We start from the raw sequence: 24,004 nt of genomic DNA on the forward strand, positions 1-24,004 counted from the left end.
CTGAAATCGCCACCACCTCCCTGTGCATTTCTGGCTCAGCTCATGATGTGGCCCCCCCAAGTGAAACCAGGCTGACAGGGCTCCACCGCTAATCTGGCATAAGCATGGTAGCTCTTCCTGTTGTGTCTCCCTGCTGGAGAAAAACTACCTGTTCTCATCTCTCAGATAAGCAGCCGAGAGCCGCAGCTTTACCATCTCTCCTCCCCCACTTTCAACTTAATTAACTCTGTCTCACAGACGAGGCCACTCTCCTTAAACAGGATGCTGCCGGGAGTGTTCAGAGGTCTTAGGGGAAGGATTTGACCAGTAAATGCTTTCTGTTTTAGGTCACATTAACACAATAAACAGTTAAGACAAGAAGCTATTAAGATCACAGATAATTTGATTCCACTTCAGGAGAACTGGTTTTGAATAATGCCTCCTAAAAAAGCTTAAAATGACTTAAATGTTCAGCCTGACACACTTTTAACCCATCAGGAAGTACAAGAAATCGCATGTCCTCACCTCCACACAGCTGAGTTACGTAAAAAATGTAGGATCATGAGTTTGGAAAATTGTTTGACATAGCCAAGGTGTGAAGTGTGGAGGGGGAATTCAGGGGCTATTCCAGTGAAATAAAAACTTTAATGTGACTATTACAGGTGACGTAGATTAATGTCTGTGAGGGTTCAGAACTTAGAGCTCCGGGGGGTTGCATGAACTGAGCTTCACCTTCAACTAAAATGTGCAAAAGTACAGAAATCCTCGGGAAGAAGAGGAAACCCACCCACTGGAGGGCAGAGAGCAGAGTGGGCAGAACACCACTGGGTTACAGTAGGTTTGTGTAAATGTCGTTTGTATTAAAGTACATCAAAGTTCGATCCACTACAAAGACAATCTTCTAAACAAAACTGCAGCCAACTACAGACAAGAAAAGTCTTTGACCGACAGCCAACGTCGTCTACGGACAACCAGATGTTGACCATTGAGATGCAGATTGACGAGCCGAGAAAGGTGAACCAGGCGGAGGGTTACAGATTTTCAAGATGGCCGTTTGAGAATAGAAGGAGAAGAAGAAGTGGGTTTATTTGGAGCTGGATGCACAAGGAGATGAAGAGTAACAGTGAGTGAGGCTGCTGGTCTTTCGGCTCAGGTTGGACAACGGATGCTCCTTGTTCCTCCCCCCTTCCCTCTCTCCACCCCTCCTCCATCTACACCCTCCCCCCCTTTTATCACCCTGTCCTCCACCACCTCCCCCTCAGTAAAGAAAAAAAAAATCAATAAACAATCAAATAAATGGGTGTCTGCCTATCTAAGTAAACGCTATACAGTATTAAAACAATTGTCTGATATTATGGTGGCTATTAAGTAGAGTTATGATTTAAACAACACTGAAGCTGATCCATAAAACAATCAATGTTGTGTCATAAAAGATCTACCAAATGCTATTAAAAGCGCTGGTTCTGTAATCAATAATGATATTCTGCATTACAACCACGTGAACTTCATCACTGACAGGCTTATGATTATTGTTTATATCAACATTATATACCTGTAATTATTTAGCTGTCATTCAATTATTAACAAACAGTTGTATACTACTTAAACATTTGTCTTTCTGAATGTTAGACACTTTGAGTTTATCAAGTACTCCACAACTTCATGAGGAAAATGTTGTACATTATATTGTTATATTCTGTATATTGTAACTATTGTATGGCTATCTGCAAGGTATTCTGCTGAATAACTAACCTGAGACATTGTTTATTATATTAAATATATAAAATATTTGTTACAGTTTTACACTTATTGTCGGTTAACAAACTTTGTCAGGCTTAGATTTAGTTAATCTAAAATTCGAAATACATGTGTTTACCTGTAAATGACAAACAAATCTGATAAATGCTCGGTCTTTAAAATATAGTTGTTACAAAATGTATAATTATCATCTCTAGGATTCTTTAGATTGACAGTTTTACTGACATTTTTTTTTTACTGAATTACTTTCTTTCTGTATATAAAAGTATGCACAATTTGTGTCCAAACCCCAATCACTGAAATATTTAGATGACAGCTACACTATCCCTGTGTTGTTTCCTCTTAACATCCATTAACTGTCTCCTGCTCTTTGCCCGATAAAGTAAATCAGTTGGTATTTACCGCCACCTGGTGGACTGCTCCTCTCACAGCACTTCAATTTGAAAGTGCTTTCTTCCTCTTTACATATCTGCAACAGCATAGTTTCTCCTTTGTTTCAGATATATTAAAATCATCATCCAATCAATCAAATACAAACATTATCTGCTCTATAGACACTTTATTGCTCTATTTATTCTTTTACACTCAGTGGAATGTTTAACTGTGTGTTTGGTCGGTCGTCCAAACACTCACCCTCCAAATATCTGTTACCAAACCAAGATTTAAATAGCAAAAAACAACAACAACTATAATGCAGTAATACAATAGACATGATGCTATAAAGTCTTAAGGTGATTTTATTCTCACTAACATATAGGCTATACTGGTCCATTTACAAAATGCTTTCTTTATATATATTGATATATAAGATATAAAACAAGAGCAATGCACATTCTTCAAATGGTAAAGAAAACGTGGTGTTTTTGTATATATGCAGATTTAGTTGAGTGTGAATTCTGTTTTGTGGCAACAAAACAACACCCAACGGTCATTATGACAAAACATACAGAATAATATGGAAAGTTATTGTTCGAGAGATCTACAGGAGGAGAGATAAGATCGTAAAATAATGACACTGTTCAAAGCTCACTTTAAGGAAAAGTATGATGATATTCTGTATTTTTGTTATGGTCAATAAATCCAATGAAAAAGAAAAAAGAAAACCAACAATGAATCCATCCTTCGTACAATTATTGTCTGTATCCAAGAACTTATAAATCTTATTTCTCTGAAGCGTAGAGTTCACGTCAAAGAGCCTCACTGTTGCACCTGGTGTAACAGTGTCACTGTTGTTTAGAGCCACCATCTGTTGCCACTCAGCAGAGCACCAAATGTGTATTCATACGCAGCTGAAAATAGTCCCACAACAATTGCTCCTGTTTGAGTGAAGTTTTCTAAAAACTACAGAGCTCAGCTGTTTCAGGAAGTTATCTAGCCTTTTAAAAAAATGAAAGCATTTATTCCTGACTTGTTTTTATAAATGTACGTCTTCATTAGGATGAATGGCATTGTTGATTTTGAATATTTCTATGGGATATATGTTTACATTAACAACAAATCTAGAATATCACCAGCCTTATTCCTTTCAGGATGCTATAATACGTAGCTCGATACAGTGGTCATGTAGGCAGTTTGTATGAGATATTGCTTCATTACACATTTATTTCAAAATTGAACTAAAAAACTTTTCAACTAGTGAAAGTATACAAAAAGATTTGTTGATGTGAACTGCAGACGCCTTACTTTCTTATTGTATTTAATGATAATGTTTGTAAATGAACTCCAATGACCAAAATCCACTGTATGCATTGATGGCACACATTAACTATTTGTATTCTTTAATATCTATTGAAACTACACAAACTACACGCCAGTTAATTAGTTGGTGCTGCAGAGTAGTGTTTGTTTGACACACATGACTAGCGTGGACGTGGTAAACACACACACACACACACACACACACACACACACACACACACACACACACACACACACACACACACACACACACACACACACACACACACACACACACACACACACACACAGTGGTAGATCTCCTCTATCTGAATGAACAACAGCAACTTCTGTATTATATGTAACCGCACACTGAATACAGAGAATCAGATTTATTGAGGAACTTTATCGCTACATTTTTGACTACAACCTCTTGAACACGGATGACCAGCTCCTAAATGATGGCATTGTACAAATGTCTTATCTGTCATAGAGAATACAGAGAAGTGAAAATCTTAACAACTGAAACACCCACACAATATTTATTTTCTTTGAAAGGAAGGTTCATTCAGAATGACACATTCTTCACTTTGAAAGAAGCCTAAAAGCAAAAGAGACGTCCCTTTAAGTAACAACTGAACAAACCTACAACTGTTTGAACACAGATGGTGGTCGCTCGTCCACTATTTGACAAGTATAACTACAGCTGTAAAGACTTGATAGGTGAGTAACTGTAACTAAAACGAGCCCACCATCTTATATATATTTATGAACTAAAGATGCTCGACAGATCTCAGGTAGAAGAGGAGAGAAATACAGTTTGATTGCAGGTTACATCTTGTACTTCGCAAAAAACAGTCCTGGTGGTATTGTCATCTCTTTTTTTTGTCTCACTTGATCCACGTGTGCTGAGATTTTAGGCTTCATACACCCTGAGGAAGAAACAAAAGAAGAGTTCATTTATTTGTGATTTAAAACATTTCTTTAATTATCTCCTTTAGTTGTCTTCTACCAGCATCATTAACCAGATGTTCCCTTTAATTTCTTGTATTTCATTTGTTGGCCTTGTGGATATGAGTGGAAAGACATATCGGTTTAATCACCCTGTAACCCACAGAGTCCCTCTGCAAATGTTCTTTTGTACTGTTTTTTTTTTGTCTGTGGCTGACCCTGACCTTTAACCTCCCCTCTGGGGAGAGCAAATGAGAGGAGACATTTCAACAAAACAAATCAATAAAGCTTCACAGAGAAGCCACAGGGCAAGGTCTCTGACTCAGAGTCAGAGATAACAGAGGAAGGTTGTGTGGGTGGAAGAGCAGAAAGACTTATGGAAATCTAACAGGAGAGAATCAGATGCTTTGAGTGTCTTACTAAAATGAGTCTTATCATATAAACTCCATAAGTGGGCAGCAGAAACAAGCTTTAAGTTGATACAGTTGCCTTTTTGTGCATCCAGTTGACTTGGAGCAAGATAAGCATTCATTTTGAGTTGTGTTTCTTGCCATCTGATAAATTGAATCCAATATTTACTCTCCTTTTAGCTCTGTTTTTGGTCTCTACTGACACCTGAGAGAAATATCTGACTCTTTAGATGATAAGTGATCCACTATATTCACCAACTATAAAAAAAATACACTATAAAGCTTTGTAGAGCTGATTGCTGAAATGTCACGTGATAACTGTTACATAACCCACAGTGATTTGATCCATTTTAAATATGGATAATAGCCACTTTGAATGATAGTTATTGTTGTCATAGTAATTTCTAGCATGATTAGGTTATTTTTGCTAACTGCATGCTGACTTGAGCTAACTATAACAGCCACAACATTGGCACTCATAGACTCTTCTGTCTTTTTAGTTTTAAATGTTTTCTCTTATATTATATTTTAGCCTTTAAGACAACTCTAAGCATCTTAACCCCTCCGCCACAAAGACAATCAACATAACAACATTATAGGGTGTAAGATAAGAATACTATAGGTAAACAGACACTTATATGATTATTACCTGTGCTTGTCCTTCCAGATGCGGAACCATTTGACCAGATTCTTGGTGCTCTGAAGTTTGGGATGAAGACAATACTCCTGACCTTTGAACCGAGCCACGTTCTCCATCGTCACACTGGGAGGACGAGCAAAGAAGAAGAGTCACAAAAAACAAACAAAGATGATTGTAAGTAAAAGAATCCGACGTTATTATCAAAATATAAGAATACAAATTCATTCGTAATCTTATCCACTCCTATGGCATTTAAATTAAAGTGTGTAAGGCTCAGACAGTTGGTGGTATTTCATGTAATGTCATCAACAAGTGTTTCTGCTCCCAAAAAATATGATAATTATTATATTCTCCAAATAACAATACAGCAGGCCAAACATTCAATATATTCACTAACAATACCATGATACCACAAATTGCTTGCTCCTGTAGATTGATTTAGAATATTTTCTAGATAATAAGCAATACATATTTTACATTTCCACAGCAATAATTTGTTATCTTTATTAGTTTAAAAGAAGGTTGAGATCTACAGGAGCAAAGTTAAAGTTAATGTTCTTTTGTACGAATTTGAATGGAGCTGAATGGAGTGGAAACACCGTTTGGGGGCATTTAAAACTCTCTGAAAGCCAGTGTGAGTTGTTTCAATAGAAACTGGTCACTTTGAAGCACATTTGACATGTTTTTTCCCCCAAAACTTTAACCTGCATTCAATAACATTTGCGCGGTTCAAAAGATCAGCTTGCACAAGGCGCCCAGTTTCTTGGCGACGGAGTAATATTATGGAGCTGCCACTTAAAAATGTGACATCGAGGCTCACTGAATCAATTGCTCCGTCTGCTGTTCTTCACTTCAGGCAACGGTAGAGACACTCTGCCTGCATGTGGCACATTCAGGCCAAACAAGGGAGATGTGGGGGAAAAAACACCCAGCATGCCATGGGGCCTCTCCATCCAGTGACACTCTCAAAAGGCTCGCCAAACCATGAATGCTAAATAAGTTGACTGGGAGAGAAAAGACTTGACTCTCAATAAAAAACGCTGCATTCAGTAGTTCTAAGGATTTAGGGTTAAAGAGTTTTGCATCTGTTTTCCTGCTCTTTCAGTTTCCACTTTGTTTGGCCGTTGAGAGGCAGCTCTTCATGCTTTGTTATGGAAGAGCTGAGCTTTGAGTGTGTGTTTGAAGGAGACCAGATTAAAGTGCTTTTGTATGTGTGCATGCCAACGGACTCATATCTCCAAGCCCATAATGATAAACACACCCAGAATGTTTATTCATGGCTGCTCCGCCGAGGTGAGTTTAAACCTGATAACTGTGTTACTCCGAGCTTTAGATCCTCCTCATTATGATTCACCTGAGCAGCTGAAGTGCAACCGCTGGCTCTAATGTGGTTAGCAAAATGTTTCATAAGCACAGGGAGAGGAAGGAAAGGCTCTGAGCGAGTTAGAAGAAGAATGGAAGTAAAAAGACAGAAAGTTATGGAAGTAAAGTGAACTTTAGCAGAGTATTTACATATTCTGTTACTTTATTCCTTTACTTTATTACATTAAAAGGGGAAATATTGTCCTTTTTTAAACTTAATTAAACACTTAATTTGACAGCTACAAGTTAATTATGAATAACGATATGATTTCTTAAAAGAAAAACTGCAAAGAAAGTAAAGCTAAATTGAGCCCCATCTTCACTATTAACATTAAAATGCTTTTTACATGGTAATGAATCATAAGAATCAGTAAAACTAATCCCATTATATAATATAAAATATGTAAATCTGCATACTTTGAGTACATTTAGCTGATATTAGCGGCGTAGTTTTACTTCGGTAACATTTTGAATGCATCGCTTTTAATTGTATATAGTGTTTTTATAGTGTGGTATCATTACTTTTAGAGAAAGGCAGCAAGAGAAACTGATGAAGAGAGACAAAGTTCACCAATAAGATAAATAATGAGAATGAAAAGAGGGTTAAAAGGGATATAAAAGAGATCAAGTAGACAAAAAACACTGAAAGGAAAAGAGAGGGAAAGAGAAAATGGAGAGAAAGAAAAGAAATGAGGAGAAAACGGGGTCATTTAGTGGCTCAGAGTTTGTGTGTGTGGTTCAGGAGTGGCAGCCCAGAATGCCAAACTGAGCGCCGTGAGCCAAACGGTCACAACAACAAAGGCCAGAGGGGGACTCTGCTCATTTCTCTCTTACCCTCCTTGTTTCTGGGGCTTTCCGGAGCCCCACTGAGGCTCATTTTTCACTGGGCACCAGCTGCTGGTGGCCCCCATCTCATGCTAATAGAGCAGCATTAAATAAATCCTGTGTGGTGGGTAACACACTCACACGGAAACAGACCTGGGAGCAGATGTTGATCATTTCTAGCACTTCTGGAATATTTTTTTTTGGCATTTACCCACATGCTTTACCACCTCAACTTCATGTCTGGCTGCAAAGTCTTTGAAAACACAAGCTTATACATTTTCCTTTTCCTTTAAAATCATTATCAATTGATTTGTCTGTTATCTTTTTGATGGATCACCTCGCAATAAAATGTCACAAAATAATGAAAAATGCACATTGCATATTCATAGAGCCCAGGGCGACATATTCAAATTGCTTGTTTTGTTCGGCCTAAAATCCACAATCCAAAAATAGTTAAATAATAGGAAACTACATATAAAGAGTGGAGTAGCTCAGACCAGCAAACTGTGAAGCATTTTTTACTTGATATCTTACTTGAATGATAAATACGTCACTAAAATAATTGCAGAATAATTTTCTATCCATAAACTAATAGAGTAGAAGACTAATCGTTGCAATACTGTCAATACTGAAATCTATGGGATCAATGTGATATTGATTAATTTAATTTCCATAAGGAAAAGTTGACTGCTATAATCTGTACACTACATTATAAAAAGAGCAATTAATGTGGTGTAATTGTTACTAACATAAAGGTACAGGAGATATCGGAATCCAATGCTTCAATCAGATTTTCATGTATATTTTGAGTAAAAAACACATGTGTTTTGTTAATTGCACAATAAATATCCCTAAATTAGCCAGTCTAAATATTTTGATCTCTTATAGAGACACTGCATTGACTAACATTCATTACCTTGAGGCTTATTTAACATTTATAATCCACCATTTACCTAACCTTAACTGTAAAAGGTAATGACTTGTATTTCTTTGGCCCTAAAAGAAACCGATTCATGCCATAGTTCTCTTCCACGTGATCAGTTTCTCACATTGTTTTTCTCTATGCAATACTGTAATTGGCCAGCAGGTGGCAGCACAGTTTGCGCCTTGAACCCAAAACAGACTCTTGGGAGGCTGACATAACATCCCCATCTGTTGTCCCTTCATATCACTTTGGCATGAAACTTCAAATGAATTCCACATGGGAAATCACGGCTCATATTTCTGCTTACGTACCAAACTTCACTCCCAGGAGTTGAAAAAAAAATAAACTACATACTGTCGGCTATATACAATGTTAAAGTTTATTTATTCAGAGTTTTTTTTTTTATCTGAGGGCCACAGGACACTCGGAGTGTGTTTGGACCCCTCTGGAAGGAGAGGCCTAGTTATCATGCTGCATTCCAGGAAACTGTAAATGACACAGCAGTTCAGGATGCAATAATCACCCAGAAAAGTAGAATATTGTCATTTTATTGTATGAAATAATGTCATAAAGACGCATGTGTATGGGATGCACAATGACAGGATCTAAACTGTGTGATAAAGGTCTGAAAATTAAGCTTGACCCTTTGTTAGATTGTCATGTAGAAAGTTCTGGAAGTTTCTTTTCTCTCCACCTTTCCAGCTTATAAATAATTCCTCGCTCCTGACTTTGGGGGTGCCGTTAAATCATCGGTTAATCATCACACTGTAAATCCTCCAAAGTGCTTTAAGCAGAGACGACAGGATGTTTGGATTATTCCTGTACGACTGCCAAACATTTTTTTATGGTTCACGGCTGTTGAGTTTATCTGCGTGTCAAGCAGGTACAAATACTGTTGAATTATGACGTGTAGTGCATGCCAGCACAGGTAGGGAAAAGGAAGGAGAGGGAAAAAAAAAATAGAAACAGGTATATAAAAGAGAGATGGGTGGGAAAAGGTCAAGGGGATCAAGGAAAAGACAAACATACAAAGGATGAGAAGAATAAAGAGGAAAGAGGGGTAAAAAGACAGGAAAGATAATGTAGGAGAGGAAGTAGAGGTAGAAGGTCAGACAGGAAAGGGCAAAAACGGACAAAACAAACAATAAAGATACCTCACAGCAGAAAGAAAGAAAGAAAAAGAGATGCTGAGAGAGTAAAAGTCTCACTCACAATATCATCTTCTCTTGGCAGAACGGATGTTTGGGTTTGATCTCCAGCTTCTGCACATCCTTGTATCTGATCTTTGGTCCTTTTCTGGTGCACCTGCACTTGTAGGCTGTCGAGACACAAAACACAAAGGTGTGTCAGAGCGACTTTAACATAGACGACATGTTACATAATGAACTTGTAAACTGATTGTGTGGCAGATTATTAAAGTTAGTCACAGTGACATTGAAGTGATAGAAAAAAGTTACGTTTTTGTGATTGAACAGCTTTTATTCAGCCCTCAGTTTATCTGACAACCAGAGCAAAAATATAAGTCTGGTGAAATATTACGTTACAAACACTCAGTCAACTCTTTAATACATGTCCTTATACAAAACAGTAAAACATAGAAGTGTTTTAATTAAAGATTAAGTCACATATAAACATGTTCAAAATATTAAGTAATTAATTGATTCAATGATGAAAGAAACAGTGAGTTTCCTTCTAATTTGCATGCACAACAAATCAAAAACTTCAAAAACTATTGTTCGGTGCACGTCAGCAATATGAACTGATTTGCTATTTTATCCAATGTAGCTCAGAGGATTTATGAATTCACACTGAATGGATTCAAGTTAGGCAGAAAAGAACCTGTGGCTTCAACAGAAACTACACTTTTGATGTTGCTTTCCTATCAGACGGGTGACACATTAACAGCTGTAATTGAGGCTAAACGCGTAGTCACACATTTTAAATATGTCTTTGTGTCAGTCAAACATGTTCTTGAGGTCAGGTTTTTCTAGTCGATGTGACTTTACTTTGCAGAATAATAACAGATGACAGAGGAAATTAGTTTTGCTAGGTTGTATATTTGTTATGGGAGGCGATGACCTGGATGTTCCAAGGTTTCCTTCATCCATCACCTGCTTTCTGTCCTCACCGTCGGACACTAAATCTGTCTGGAGCGCCTCACTGGAGCCAGCAGAGACACACTGGACAACACTGAGGTCAATGTATCCATGTATGCTGTGTAATGGAGTTTTCTATGGGCGTAAATGGCTTCAGTCTATAGGAAGAGAGAGGGTCTTCTTCCTTAAGACATGCATCTGTTGACTCAGGTGTATCCTGCCATCTAGGAATATATAAAAAAAAATGATCTAAAAATTGAGGAAATTTAAGTGACTTTGAAAGTGAAAGTTGATTTTTTTTTGCAAGTTATTGGTTTAGCCTCGTTTTGCACCAAACTATAATGCTGCAAATGTGAGTGCATTTACACAATATGTGCTTTTCAAAGAGCTTTCTAACAATGCCAGTGGCACATGTTTTTCCCTTAAAAGTAACTTGTAGATATTAGCTTTCCATAGATGATATAGAGATTATATTTAAGTCATGCAGGTTGTTTTTGATCAAAACGTTTTCCTTTAAAGTCTGTATTTCATAACAGTGGCATTTCTGTTCACCCCCCCTTGTGAATGCCTGCATAAGGCTCATTATGAGAGCAGATTTCCACGCCATGGTATTCCAAAGTATGACAGCTATGTTATAACACAGTGGGCGACATTACACTCTTCTCAATGTTTTCAATGTTTATAGATGAAATAAAGTTATAAACAAAGTGCTGAGTTTAAGTTGGGGATGCCAACATAGTTATTTTGTGAACATACATGCAAGAAAACACACCAACTGAGCCACTCTCACTAAGCTGTGCTGGAGATTTCCAGTTGGCATCAACATTTACTCCCAAACTCTGGATGCAAAGACTTTAGATTTTAAGCTTAATTCCCTTCATGCACACATGACAAAGCACAGGAGGCGTCTTAAAGGTCTCCAGCTAGTTTTTCCCAGTCACATCAACATTACTTCAAACATTGAACATTACATGAACTAACAAGAAAAACAAAAGCATTTAAGTTTACCTTCTGTGCTCAGGACGTACAAGGCCACCACTAACAAAAGGAGCACCGCTGTGCACCGATGCATGTCTTCACCAGTAAGAAAAAAACCAACACACAATATATATGTTGTTTTTAAAAACAAGCTCCAAAAAAAATCCCACCTCTCGACAACACACTTGGGAGAAAAAAATAAAATAAAAAAATCAACAAAAGTCTTTTGAGGTGCAAATAAAATCCACTTGCTGGGACTGTTTGGAGCTGCTGAGGCTGTTCTGCTTCTTTGGAGCGCTGATTGTGCAACTCAGTCTGTGAGTCCTGAGCGCTTGGATGAACCTCCAATCTCGTCTATGTCTCTCTCTCTCTCTCTCTCTCTCTCTCTCTCTCTCTCTCTCTCTCAGGCAGCAGCTCTTTTTAAAAGCAGCCCGCTGTCCTCTTCTCATTAATATGCACGGCCAGACAGCGAATCAAACACTTGTGGGCCTGCGAGGGAGAAGTGGAGAACATGGAAAAGGGAGGGAGGGAGGGAGGAAGGGGGGGAAGAATGGGGAAAAAAACAGAAATAATACACATTTTGTCCACCAAAAACGAGGGTGGAGTGACGTCTGATTTGATGCACGGTGTAGGTTAGTTTATTTGGAGCTTCTGTACTGATCATAACTGACAGAAGCAGCTAGATTAGTGTCATACTGAGACATCTGGCAACAGGCCCAGACCGTTTAAACCTGACAATGACTTAAATACTTAGATAAATATATGAGATTTTAGCGGCAGGCACTTATGCTTAACGGACTTCATGAGTCAATATGTCTTGGAATGTTTCTGTTCATCAGTAACTTTGCGAGGTTGCCATGGTCACGGATAAAAAAAAAAAAAAGGTTCTTATTCTCATCAGAGAACCCGTCAAACATTAATCTAGACCCAAAGAGTCACCAGCTCACTGAATGAAAAGTCGGTTGGAAGCTCCAAAAAAAGAAAAGTTAGAAGTGGACCTTTATTACACAGCCTTTGTGTTCCCAAAGTTTAAGAATATGATAAACGGGCTCTAACATCGAACATAGTTCCGGTCAAGTAATGTAACCATGGTCGTAAATCAGTCCTGATACATTGAAACATCTAACAAAAAGTGTAGTTTCCTCTGCTGGGCCGTTATTTTATACAGGTATATTAGGGCACCTTGAAGAGTGAATAGTCCATTGAAAGAAGAGAAAAGATTAAGCCATATTGGAAGTCATTTTCAAATAAGTCCAGACCCAGTATTTGATAATACTTGTTCTGTATTATATTGTGAACATGAATAAATGCCACCATTGTATCTGTGGGTGCCATCAGGCTGAACTATTGGCCTGTAAGAGATAGCCCTGAGAAGAATGTCTGACCCCACCCACCTGGGATGCTCTGACCACAGGATTAAACCGGATTCATCACCGTCCTGCATCATGAGGGATTTGTATGTGCATGTGTTTGTGTGCCTTCTCTGTGTGTGTGTGTGTGTGTGTGTGTGTGTGTGTTTGTGTGTGTGTGTGTTTGTGTGTGTTTGTGTTAACCTCCCTGCCCTCAACACTGATGCAATCAGCTGCTGTCATCACTCAAACCAGCGGCCATGACATGTCTTGTATGCACCATGGACCTTTGTGCGTGTGTGTGTGTACAGTTTGTCCATGCCAATGTTTTTACATTTGTGAGTGTGTTTTTACATACGTAGAAGCATGTACATCTGTAAAATGCTGCTTAATTTGCAAATTAGGACTGTATGCAGTCTGAGAAGTGAGCAAATCAATCATGAATTCAGCATCTGGCTTCAAACAGCAACAATAAATCTTTGCCAATCCTTCCTTCGGTCCTCTGGTTCATACAGTTAACAACAGTAGGACACGACGGCAGCTATCATTTAGAGCAAACTGTGACGGATTAAGATGTACGCGACCCCTGCAGGACACCGATGCTGTGAGAATCCATCCCAAGTCGTTTTGATCTCAGGATAAAAGACATCGGTGAGCTGTCTGTTCCAGTCTTCAGCTGAAGTGACTGATAATAAGTCGGACATCTGTTGTCTCAATCCATTAGATCACTTCAGCTACCCTGAAGACCAAAGGAAAGAAAGAAATTGAAGTTAAAGAATCTGTCTTGAAATGTTGATGAAAATCACATCATTTGTCATTTTCGATCATCCAAAGATGTTGCTGGTTAGGAGAAGGTTTTATTTTATGATACCCAACCAAAACATCATCGAGAACATTGAGAATATCGGAACAGTTGCATTTATTTCTATCTTTATTCCTGTAGACATCAATATTTTGAACAGATGCTACCAGGAGTGTGGAGCCAATTTCCCTAGCAAATAATTGGTAATCAAATATGATATATATTTTTTATGTCCGATTTTCCCTTACAGCTCCATCAGATGTAGTAAAGTAAGCCGTCATCCACAAAAAACAATTATGTTCCAAATGTGTTCATTTAAATAGACATTAAACTAGATATTATAAAACACTATTCATTATATAAAGTGGATTCTGTTATAATATGCTCCTTTTTCTTCCAAGATATGATATCCTAGACCTGTCAATGTTAAAGCTTCATGTCCCTATCAGGAGAAATTGTAATACATTTGTTTATCTTCTGACTTTTCCATTTTCTTAAACTCCATCATAAGGTAACAATTTCAATGTGCCCAATACTTTGGTTTAAATACCTGCAGAAACTATTGACATTGCCTTAAGCCTCAGCTTCATTGTATTCTTATTGCTAATTACCAAATGTTAGCATGCTAAGAGTGAACATCACACCTGCTAATGTTACCATTGCTGTTGTGTTGCTGTTACCATGCATACGTTAGCATTTAGCTCAAAGCTAACAGAGCTGCTCACAAGGCTGTCGACTCTTAAGTCTTGTTTCGGTTGGTTGGAACAACTTTTCATTGGTACCAGAGTTACAAAAGTTTTCAACCATTCATCCATTACTTTTCATTGTTTTATCTATTTTGACACAGCAATATACAAGCTGTTAAAAATAACTTGGATCGGTTGGCAAACAGAGACATGCTGTTAGTTTACCGACTGTTGTGACAATTAATGTTCTGCAGATCAGCATCCCTCCAATTGTAACTTTATTTGAGTTTTCATTTTACTCCTACACTAAACAAATATTTGGCTATTTCTTTTTTTCAGCTATAATTTCATAGTTTTTCAAATTAGCTGAGCTACCACAGATTCTTTCCACGTACTGGTAACTGTAGAGGTACGCCTAGAGAATCACTGCCTTAAAGTACTTCAGTTTTACTTAAGATAAACTCTTCAGATGAACCAATGCCCACTTAAGAGAGACCCTAATGCAGAGTGGTGAGCAGTTCAAGACTACGTTTACCTTTTATGTTGTTTCATTTAATTATTACAAAAAATCCCAAACATCAACTGTATCAAGTTTTGTTTCCTATAAAACAGCAAATATTCACATTTTTTTTAATTTAATGGTAAAACCAAATAATAGAAAACCCTTATATCAAATCCTTTCCCCAGCCTAAGGCATCACTATCAATTTCAGAAGAGGCAATAAACACTTCATATTCTGAAACTAAAAGATTTTTCCTTTACTTGATCAGGTAAGACAGCTGTTTTGTGAAAGTGGCTGTCAGAATACTTCGGCTACGCTGCAAGCCCCTCTGGCCGCCTCTTATTCTCTCAACATGACTAAATTCATCACATAGAGAAGGACTGCGTCTAGTTACACAAACCTGGGCTCCATTTGTCTCAGCGGTCTTACTTGTAGACTTGGCAGTGGCACAGGTGCAGAACTCATTCAAGAGGAAATAGTACAGTTTACCCCAAAGTCAAACATGGCAGTGTGTGTGGAGTGTGTGTGGGACTGTTTACTTCAGAATGAGTTGATGTAGAAGTGAGGAGAGACAGAAAAAGTATGATTGTGATTGATGTGTGTTGGCAGCCTGAGTGTCTACTAGATATATAAATACAGGCTGCAGTATGTAAATAAAAGACACAAAAACATTACAGGGTGATTATAACCATCAGTGTATAAACTATCTTCGTATGCAGCTGCTTCAAAAAAGCTCAATGTTGCCTCCAAATGAAGGGTGATATGTTTGAATAACAACTGTGTATATATCAGCCTATTGACATGAAGGCAGCTTGTACATGATGTAAAACATTAACCTTCATGACCCCCATGTAAAAACAGCACATGCTTCCTCTTTTGTGCCAAAAAAACAATCCAACAGATTTCTTCGGATTTCTTATGAATCTTTGTGTCACACAGTGTTCTGAAATGAGACATCCATCTGGTGAACATTGTGATACCTCCTGATGTTAGATGTTAGATTTTAATCTCTCTTTAAAGATGGAAAACCTACATATTTGCTTTGAAAAGAGAATAACAAGGATGCAGACACTAGAAATGAAATAGGGGTAGAGCGGACATTCCAAATTAAATCAATGTGGCAATACGGACCATTTTTTTGTGTGTATCATTAGTTTTATTATCCAACAACGGTCATTGCAACAGTTGTCGGGGCTAACTTCTGTAATGACTTAATCTAGCAGCATATTTAACATCTTAATGCTTCATCCACACACTGTAGGAAAGTGCATTGCTGTCACCAAATGAGTGACAATTTTGTTCGGTTTATTTTCTGTAACCAGTGTGGCATAAAAGCATGGTGGAATTAGCAAGCCAGCTAACTAGCCAGCTGCCCGCTATTTCTGTGATGATCTGCACTCTAAAATTGATCAAAAATAAATAACATGATGTTTCTTTAAATATCAAAATAATAATAATTAAATGAATAATCCATTTAAAACATGCTCAATGTGCATTTATATTTATGTTTATACAAATCAGCAATAGTTGAACAATATTTACATTAGCTAACAACATTCTCATCAGAATTAAACAAATAAATGATCCTGATAAAATAGACTAAACTGAACCATGACTTCAAAATCTTTAAACATGAGTTCCTCCCTTTTTCTCATTAAATATGGATTTCCTCTGTGTGAGGACGCGGCCTGGACCTCAGGGTGTCGACACCTGTTATTACTGTCTGTCCACTGTGTGACTGACTGTCTTTTGAAGTCAGGTAATGGTAGCTAATCCCAACTTCTGAGGGAAATTTGGGGTTTAAGAATAGAGGAGTGCGTGACAGGAAGTGGTTGTAGCAAACAAAGATCTGGTAGTACAGGTAAATAACCCTTGTTTGACTTACTTTGAATAGATGGAAATAAAGCCTTAACACATTGTGTATTACTCCAAGGAAACAAATAAATGAAGCATTGTATTTATTTACATGACTTTTATTGTTTCCTTATATATATTTTGGCAAATTAGCTTCAGGCCAACGGCCACTATGTATTGGAAAAATCTACTTTGCATTCTGTTTATTTGCATGTTTTCTTTAGCTTCCCTCCAGCAGTCCACAGACATAAGGACAATGAGAGAAAGACAACTTTGAGATTTGCATGCAGACAGGTCAGCTTGCAGACGGACACGTAGGCAGACAGGTAGGCAGGTGCTGAAGGTAATTGCAGTATATAATTATGCACTCTACGCATTAAGGTAATGCAGGCATGTAGGGACAATGCTTACAGACACAGACAGGTGTGCAGATGCTGGGAAGTAATTGCTAATGGAAAAGATGGGACGTTAAGCAACGGTTCTGTTTTGCCGTTTCTCTGCATCACTTTATTCCAGAAGGGATAAATCAACCATTGAAACCAGAATTTACCGTCTATATGATATATAATTGATTCTGTGGCCGTGTTTAAGTCTGTGTGAGTAGATGAGCAGCCAGCGGTCGGACAGGAAAATGTACAGACAGACTGAAAGGTATGCAAAAAGGTGTGTGCAGGCAGAGAGGGAGACTGGTGTGAGAGAGGATCATGGGGTGGGGTGGAGGGAGAGGCTCACCACCCTGGGCTGTTCAAAATGTCTTGTTCACATCATGCTGTTTTCATAAGTTTGCAGCCATCAGGCTAAATAGCAGTGGCAGGATGGGTTTGACTCAAGGATGGATCTTTTTCCTTTTCTTCCTACCAGGCCGCAATTCTCCTCCTTTGTGGCCAAGAGTCTTTTGAGAAAATATGTGTTATTGCTTTTATAAGGACAATAAACTCCAATAACTACACTGTAACTACAAACGCGTGCACATAGAGGGTCTGACTCCAGCTCTTTTTGTTAGTTTTCTCTTGTTCCTGAAAGGTTGAAGAAAAATTGGCAAAAAAATTCCCATCTAGGGTTAAATCACTCGCATTTTTGCACTATTATTACACACCCTTAAACTACATATATAATGTATTTTTTGCCTGCATATATCATAAAAGACCAGGCTGTCAAATAATATACATTTTCGTTTAAAGAAATGTGGAACTCAAAACTTTTCTAGATCAATCATTTGTGAGGCCTGACATACAAAAACGCCCTGGTTTATATATTTAACCCACACCATAGATACCTTCAAAGTAAAATAATTTTGTTGAAATAATGCTCAAACTGAAAGAGACTGTCCTTCCTTATACAGCCCTGAGTCTGAGTGAATATTACACACCAGCTTCTCTTGTGCAGTGACTTAAAATGACCTGCTGGGACATGAAACGTACAGACAAGACAAACATACCATCAGTTTTAGCTTGTTTAGATTTGCATGGCTTCTAGAAGAGAAGCGTATCATAAAGTAAACAGAGAGAGAGAGAGAGAGAGAGAGAGAGAGAGAGAGAGAGAGAGAGAGAGAGATACAGGTGTGTGAGTGTATGATTCCTACTTGAAATCCCTCATATCAACATCAGTTAGCACATAAACAGACCGGCCATTAGTGCTCAGCGGTAAATCTCACTGTCCATCTGTTTTGACAAACTGTATATCTCTGAGTAAAAGCGTGTGAGTCCACATAACATAGTACATGAAAGTACATGAAAGGTCACCATGGTGAGATAACAAAGCATAACAGAGTGGATGGAAAATAAACTGTAAAACTGGTGCGGAAATCTAAGTTAAAGACTTGACTGAATAAGTAATCAATATCAATTAAAGGAATAGTTTGACATTTTTGAAAACAGGGGAAACAGCTAGCCTGGCTCTGTACAAAGGCATTTCTAAATATCAGTAAGAATCAAGTTATATATTGTTTGTTAAATCTATACAAAGAATGCCATCTAACATGTATGAAAATGTATAAAAGTGTATTTCCCAGAATGTCTAAGTATTCCTTTAAGGAATCAAATGCCTGTATAGATGAGAGCAAACCCAGTTATGCAGCCATTCAAATGTCAAAGACACAGTAAACACTCCACTACTACAAACATGTAAATGTGTCAATGCCTATAAAGGTCCCTGAAGACGGGGATGTTAGGTCAACAGGAAAAACCAATCAAACCATCATCAAATTCACCGTGAGAGCAGCATATGTTTCAGACCCAGGACGTGTCCTATTTTGAGGTATTTTATGACATTGATCCTGGCTTATGTTGATGTTATGCAATAATATTTTTACAGCGTATTTAGGCCATATTCTAAAAGCTGACTGCTCATTTCACATCTAGGTTACTCTGGACCACGTAAAAAAATAGTACAGTGGAAACAGGACTGAATAAGGACATATATATATATGTACTTTATTTATTTTATATATATTTTTTTAAATTATACATTTCAAAACCTCAAATAATACATTTAATAAATGCAACAGCAATTTCTCTTTTCCAGAAATAATGACCCTATTACTCAAGCTGATCTACATACCTTGTTATGAGCCGTTTCATGTTGCTGTTATTTTCCTAATTGACCTTCAGTCTGCATTTAGATACAACTCTACAAGCCAATAAGTTTGCATGTGTTTGTCAGTGTTCATAACTCAGTAAGCAGGTGTAAAGTCGCGTTTTTATTCAAGGAGAGCTTACACACACACACACACACACACACACACACACACACACACACACACACACACACACACACACACACACACACACACACACACACACACACACACACACACACACACACACAGAGAAAAAGGAGTTTACCTCTGCAATATTTTCAGAGTGGTTTGGTAGTACTATCCCACTCATTACCAAATATGTCATATTTCATCTCTTGGCTTGCAGCGAATCTGGAATTTGCTCAGCCTTTATTGCTTTCCAAGTTTCTGTCAGGACTCGTAAAACTTCCAGAGGGAATTCCAAATTCCAGAAACACAAATAAATCAAAGGAACAATACTTTTACCCTCGGTACAATCAAAACAGAAAAATGATCAATCCTGAACTCAGCTGGATATGAAGAGTAACATTTCTTCAATTTAGCAGAGCTCTACTGTTGAGGGCTGAACTGAGCTGAATCTTTAGTTCTAATGTGACCTGATGACGGGATCTTGTTTCAAGTCCTGTATGTGAGACCGGTCTATAGGATTAGACCATCTGAATGTGAGTTAGACAGTAACCCACCCTGACTCCAGGCTTTCTCAGAACTTGCTCCATTGTAAAAATCACAACTGCCTTACAACTTAGGAAACCAGAGCTCTATTTGTGGTTTGCTAACAATGTGAGCGAGCAGTGAAAGGGGGGAAGAGGGAAATGTGGTTTAAAATATGACATGAGTTGACACAGAACACACTGGTGAGTTGGTGGAAAGCACCTAAATTTTTTTTTACCTCAAAATCGGCAACTTCTTTACCGCGGCCACAACATTTTGAGTTTTTTTTCAGTGTATTTAAGTGTCAATGCTGCGGTTGTCAAAGCCTCTTTATTCTATTGTTTTTCTGCAGATGGATGAAAAGTTGGTGACACATCTGCTTGCATGCTTGTTTGTTCTTTTTTTTCTAATGACACGATTCACCAGAAGTTCATCCCACCGTTTGACAGACCTCAAAATTTATATCTTACAGTCTGACACAGATTGCCACAAATGCTTACTTTATTACACCCCTCTAACACAATGTGACATGCAATCAACTTTTGTGGGTTGCTTTTTTTTCTCCTCAAAGTTCCGGTTATGCTCCGAAGCATAAGGTTTATGAAGGATTAAAGAGAGTTTAGCAAAACAGATGCAACAGACTTTTAGTGCCTAGTATGGTTCCATCTCCAAAGAATCTGGATCCTACATTTCCCATAATGCAACTCTATAGTGCGTCTTGTTAGACCCTCCCTGCCTGATAAAAGACCACATCTTTCAAAAAGCAGGCTTTACATTAAAAACTTGAAGTCTCTAAGCTCAAAATGAGATAACTGCTGTCATCAAGGTTTAGTTTCTCAGATTGGACAAAGCTCCTCCAGAGTCACATATTTTGCAGCTGCTTTCACATGCAGAGCAGAACTCCCCATGTCTATAAAAGAGATTGGTATGTTCATATGAATGTATGGTCCCCTTTAAGTCTTTAATCCAAGTTATCATACTATGATATCAATCTGAAAGTCTTATCTGGAGGTCAAACAAGTCCATGCGCAGCATACACAGGCACAGCATGCACTGATATGATGTGTGATATATTAATGTGATCGGATTGCAGCCAAAGATGGAAATACAATTTATGATTGTGAGAAAGTATGGTCCAGTAGAGCTGTCATGACTCGCCCTGAAGGTTTGAATTACATTCAGCTGCAAGCACAGCTGCAGCTAAAAAACCCTATTTTTGTTAATGTTTCCTGTTACTCGTGAGTTGTAAAACAAGAAAAGATGATTCCTTCTACCTCTGATGAATAGAGAATGCAAACTTTAAAGTATTATGTTTCTTGACTCAGTACCTGACGCCTCACTGTCTGCTTGAGTGACAATGATGCTTCTGGAGATGCAAAAGTAACTAAAACAACAATGCCTCTGCTGTCCTGGTGCCTCAGCTGATGAATTACAACCAAGTCGAAAAACTAAGTCGCATAATTTATCATATTTCAAAGAAGATTTCTTCAGGTATTCCATGAAGCCTTATGATGCTGCAACACTTAACATGTTTGAAGACGTCAACGGCCATACAAATTAATAAATAATAATAAAAGTTTGAATGTTTTTGAGAAAAAACATATATTGTGACTAATGAAGAAGCAAAACTCCAAAACAGAGGAAATTGGTTGTTAAGATATTTTGATCCGGGGAAGAAGTTATGCCTTTAGGTCTGATAATACCACACCGAGACACCACTAGTGCTGCTGCCACCACTAATGTTATCTCTGTTGTTCCAGAAACAGCAGCAGCTGCTAGCGCTCAGATGTAACAGGTGATAAGAAAACCTTTATTTGCTCTCTAGTTGTTGTTTGAGTTGTTAATGAAACTCACTTGCACACAATTTTTGTTCATGTTGGTGTGTTTGACACACATGAGAAAGTGGTGTATAGGAGAGATTTGCACTGGTATTGTTTGTTTTAAGGTGCTGAAATTTGATTATTTGGAAAAAAGACACATGATGCTGTCATGACTCGGATGTAAAGACTTTTAAACCAGGTTATTGGATTTTTTTTTGCCGACCTGTTTTTTATAAATGGATCAGCGAAATGCCGCAACTTCAATACTGAAGTAAGTTTCTTACTTGACACTGTGAGCACACTAGCATTGATATTTGCGTTTGTTGATGGTGTGGCACGTTGCAAATACAGGGGTTGCATAATTGTTTTTTAGCCTATAGCTGCAGATATGCATGCACAGGTCCTGCACTCAAGATGCAGTGCTAAAAAAGGGTAAATGTAGAACTTGTTACAAGGTTTGCAGGTTTCCTACTGACACTTCAATATGACTGATTAAAGTGAAGAGGCTTTTTGGAGTATTTTTTCATAGTTCGTTAGGATAATTTAGAAATATGGCCAATATAAAGCCTCAAAGTAATTTCAATTGCATTTTGAGATCTGATCAATTAGTCTTTCCAGCATCTACATACACTGTTTTCATAAACTATTGTTTCTTTTTTCTACCTTTGTGTTCCTTCTCCCCCATCTCTCCCTCCTCCCGATCTTCTCTGTTGTTGCCAGGGCAGATGGAAGATTTCAGTGAACAGATGCAGGAGAGATGTTATCCATGTGTTGCCTGCACAATAGAAAACAAAACAGAGTTAGACTAGAAACCTGTGCTGTCCTGACATGAACCATGTTTCTTAACAAGAAACACATGGTAAACACATTTTGTATTAAAATGTATTTTGTCTTAAGAGTTCCTTGAAAAGATATGTGTAAGGGCACCCAAGAGAACATATTCAAAATACTAAATATGAAGCTACAGCCAGCAGCCGGTTAGCACATAACACTTAAAACAATAGAAATATAGCATGTTAATCAAATAACTTTTTTTTCTTCTACAAACTATCACAAAAAATAATTTGTACACTATATGTGAGAGTACAAAATTTCCAGAATAAAACAAGTTTGATTTGTTTTTGTTAAGAGTGCTGTTGTAAGGCATGCTTTTGAAAGGCTATGCTTTTCTGACTGTTTGGTTGGTTTCCATTTGATGCAGGAAACTGATAATGAATCAATGATTGTGGATAAGAAGAAAAATTAGCATGTTTTCCAAACTGCTGGATGCATTAAAATGGGTTTCTGTTCTCTACTAAGCTGAGGAAACGATCTACATAGTTAGATGGAGAAAAGGAGAGATCAACATAAAGGATAAACACAGATAAGCAGTACAGGCAGGTAGAAATAACAAAGACGGACTAAGTGACCCAAAAATGTAAATGGATGGAATCGGAGTGGAAGCAAAAGTTATCCAGATGGCATGTGTTACAGGATAAATAAACTATTTCACCGAGTTAAAAAAAAAGGGGCATTAAGTGATCAATGGTGTTATTAACCTCTACTGGTGCCCAGTGGGTAGTGCAACAGCATTTAATAGAACATGCCTCCATTATAGTTCAAGCATCATAATATCAAAATGTCAAACACAGCAAAAGGTCACTGAGTACCCTTAGCACTAAGATGTCCATTATTTAAGCTGCTTAAAATTAACTTTATTTGGTCGTATCTCTGAGTAAACCATTTACATTCTCCTCTTCAACATACAGTACATGCATAATTGATAAAAAAGCAGTAAAGTTGCGTCTTGATAAATATTTTTTAAGTACATCTTCTCACAGGGAAGATAAAGGGGCTCAAACTGAACAGACTGTAACCGAGTCTTTTCCATTTGCCCTCACTGCTGCAGTCCAAAATTACTGTCTCAAGTTTCCAATCACTAATTGTCATATTTTTCTTTTACGATTACAACCAAATGTGTCTGTCTTTGGCTCAAGCGTTTTGATTCCATGAGTCACCAAAACACTGTGATTATTACTGATTAGAAAGTAATTCAGCTGACGTCATTTTTAATCATATGAAATCAATTTTCTCTGTGAGTAATAACCAGAAAGTGCTTGTCACACAATGAAATGTAAAAACAGCAGCTGTGTCAGCTTCCCTCACGACTGTTTATTTAAAA

General features: G+C 37.7%; 1 protein-coding gene across 1 annotated transcript; it reads right to left on the reverse strand.

The window, feature by feature from the left end:
* Positions 1-3,791: 3,791 nt before the first annotated feature.
* cxcl14 (chemokine (C-X-C motif) ligand 14) lies at positions 3,792-11,999 on the reverse strand. Its single transcript, XM_054597404.1, has 4 exons — positions 11,632-11,999; positions 9,740-9,845; positions 5,425-5,538; positions 3,792-4,346 (listed from the first exon to the last, which is right to left on the reverse strand). Exons 1-4 carry the CDS (start codon positions 11,693-11,695, stop codon positions 4,331-4,333), a joined length of 300 nt encoding a protein of 99 aa, XP_054453379.1. The 5' UTR covers positions 11,696-11,999; the 3' UTR covers positions 3,792-4,330.
* Positions 12,000-24,004: the final 12,005 nt, after the last annotated feature.

This window comes from Anoplopoma fimbria, chromosome 4 (genome assembly GCF_027596085.1).
Source record: "Anoplopoma fimbria isolate UVic2021 breed Golden Eagle Sablefish chromosome 4, Afim_UVic_2022, whole genome shotgun sequence".
Taxonomy (NCBI): Eukaryota; Metazoa; Chordata; class Actinopteri; order Perciformes; family Anoplopomatidae; genus Anoplopoma; species Anoplopoma fimbria.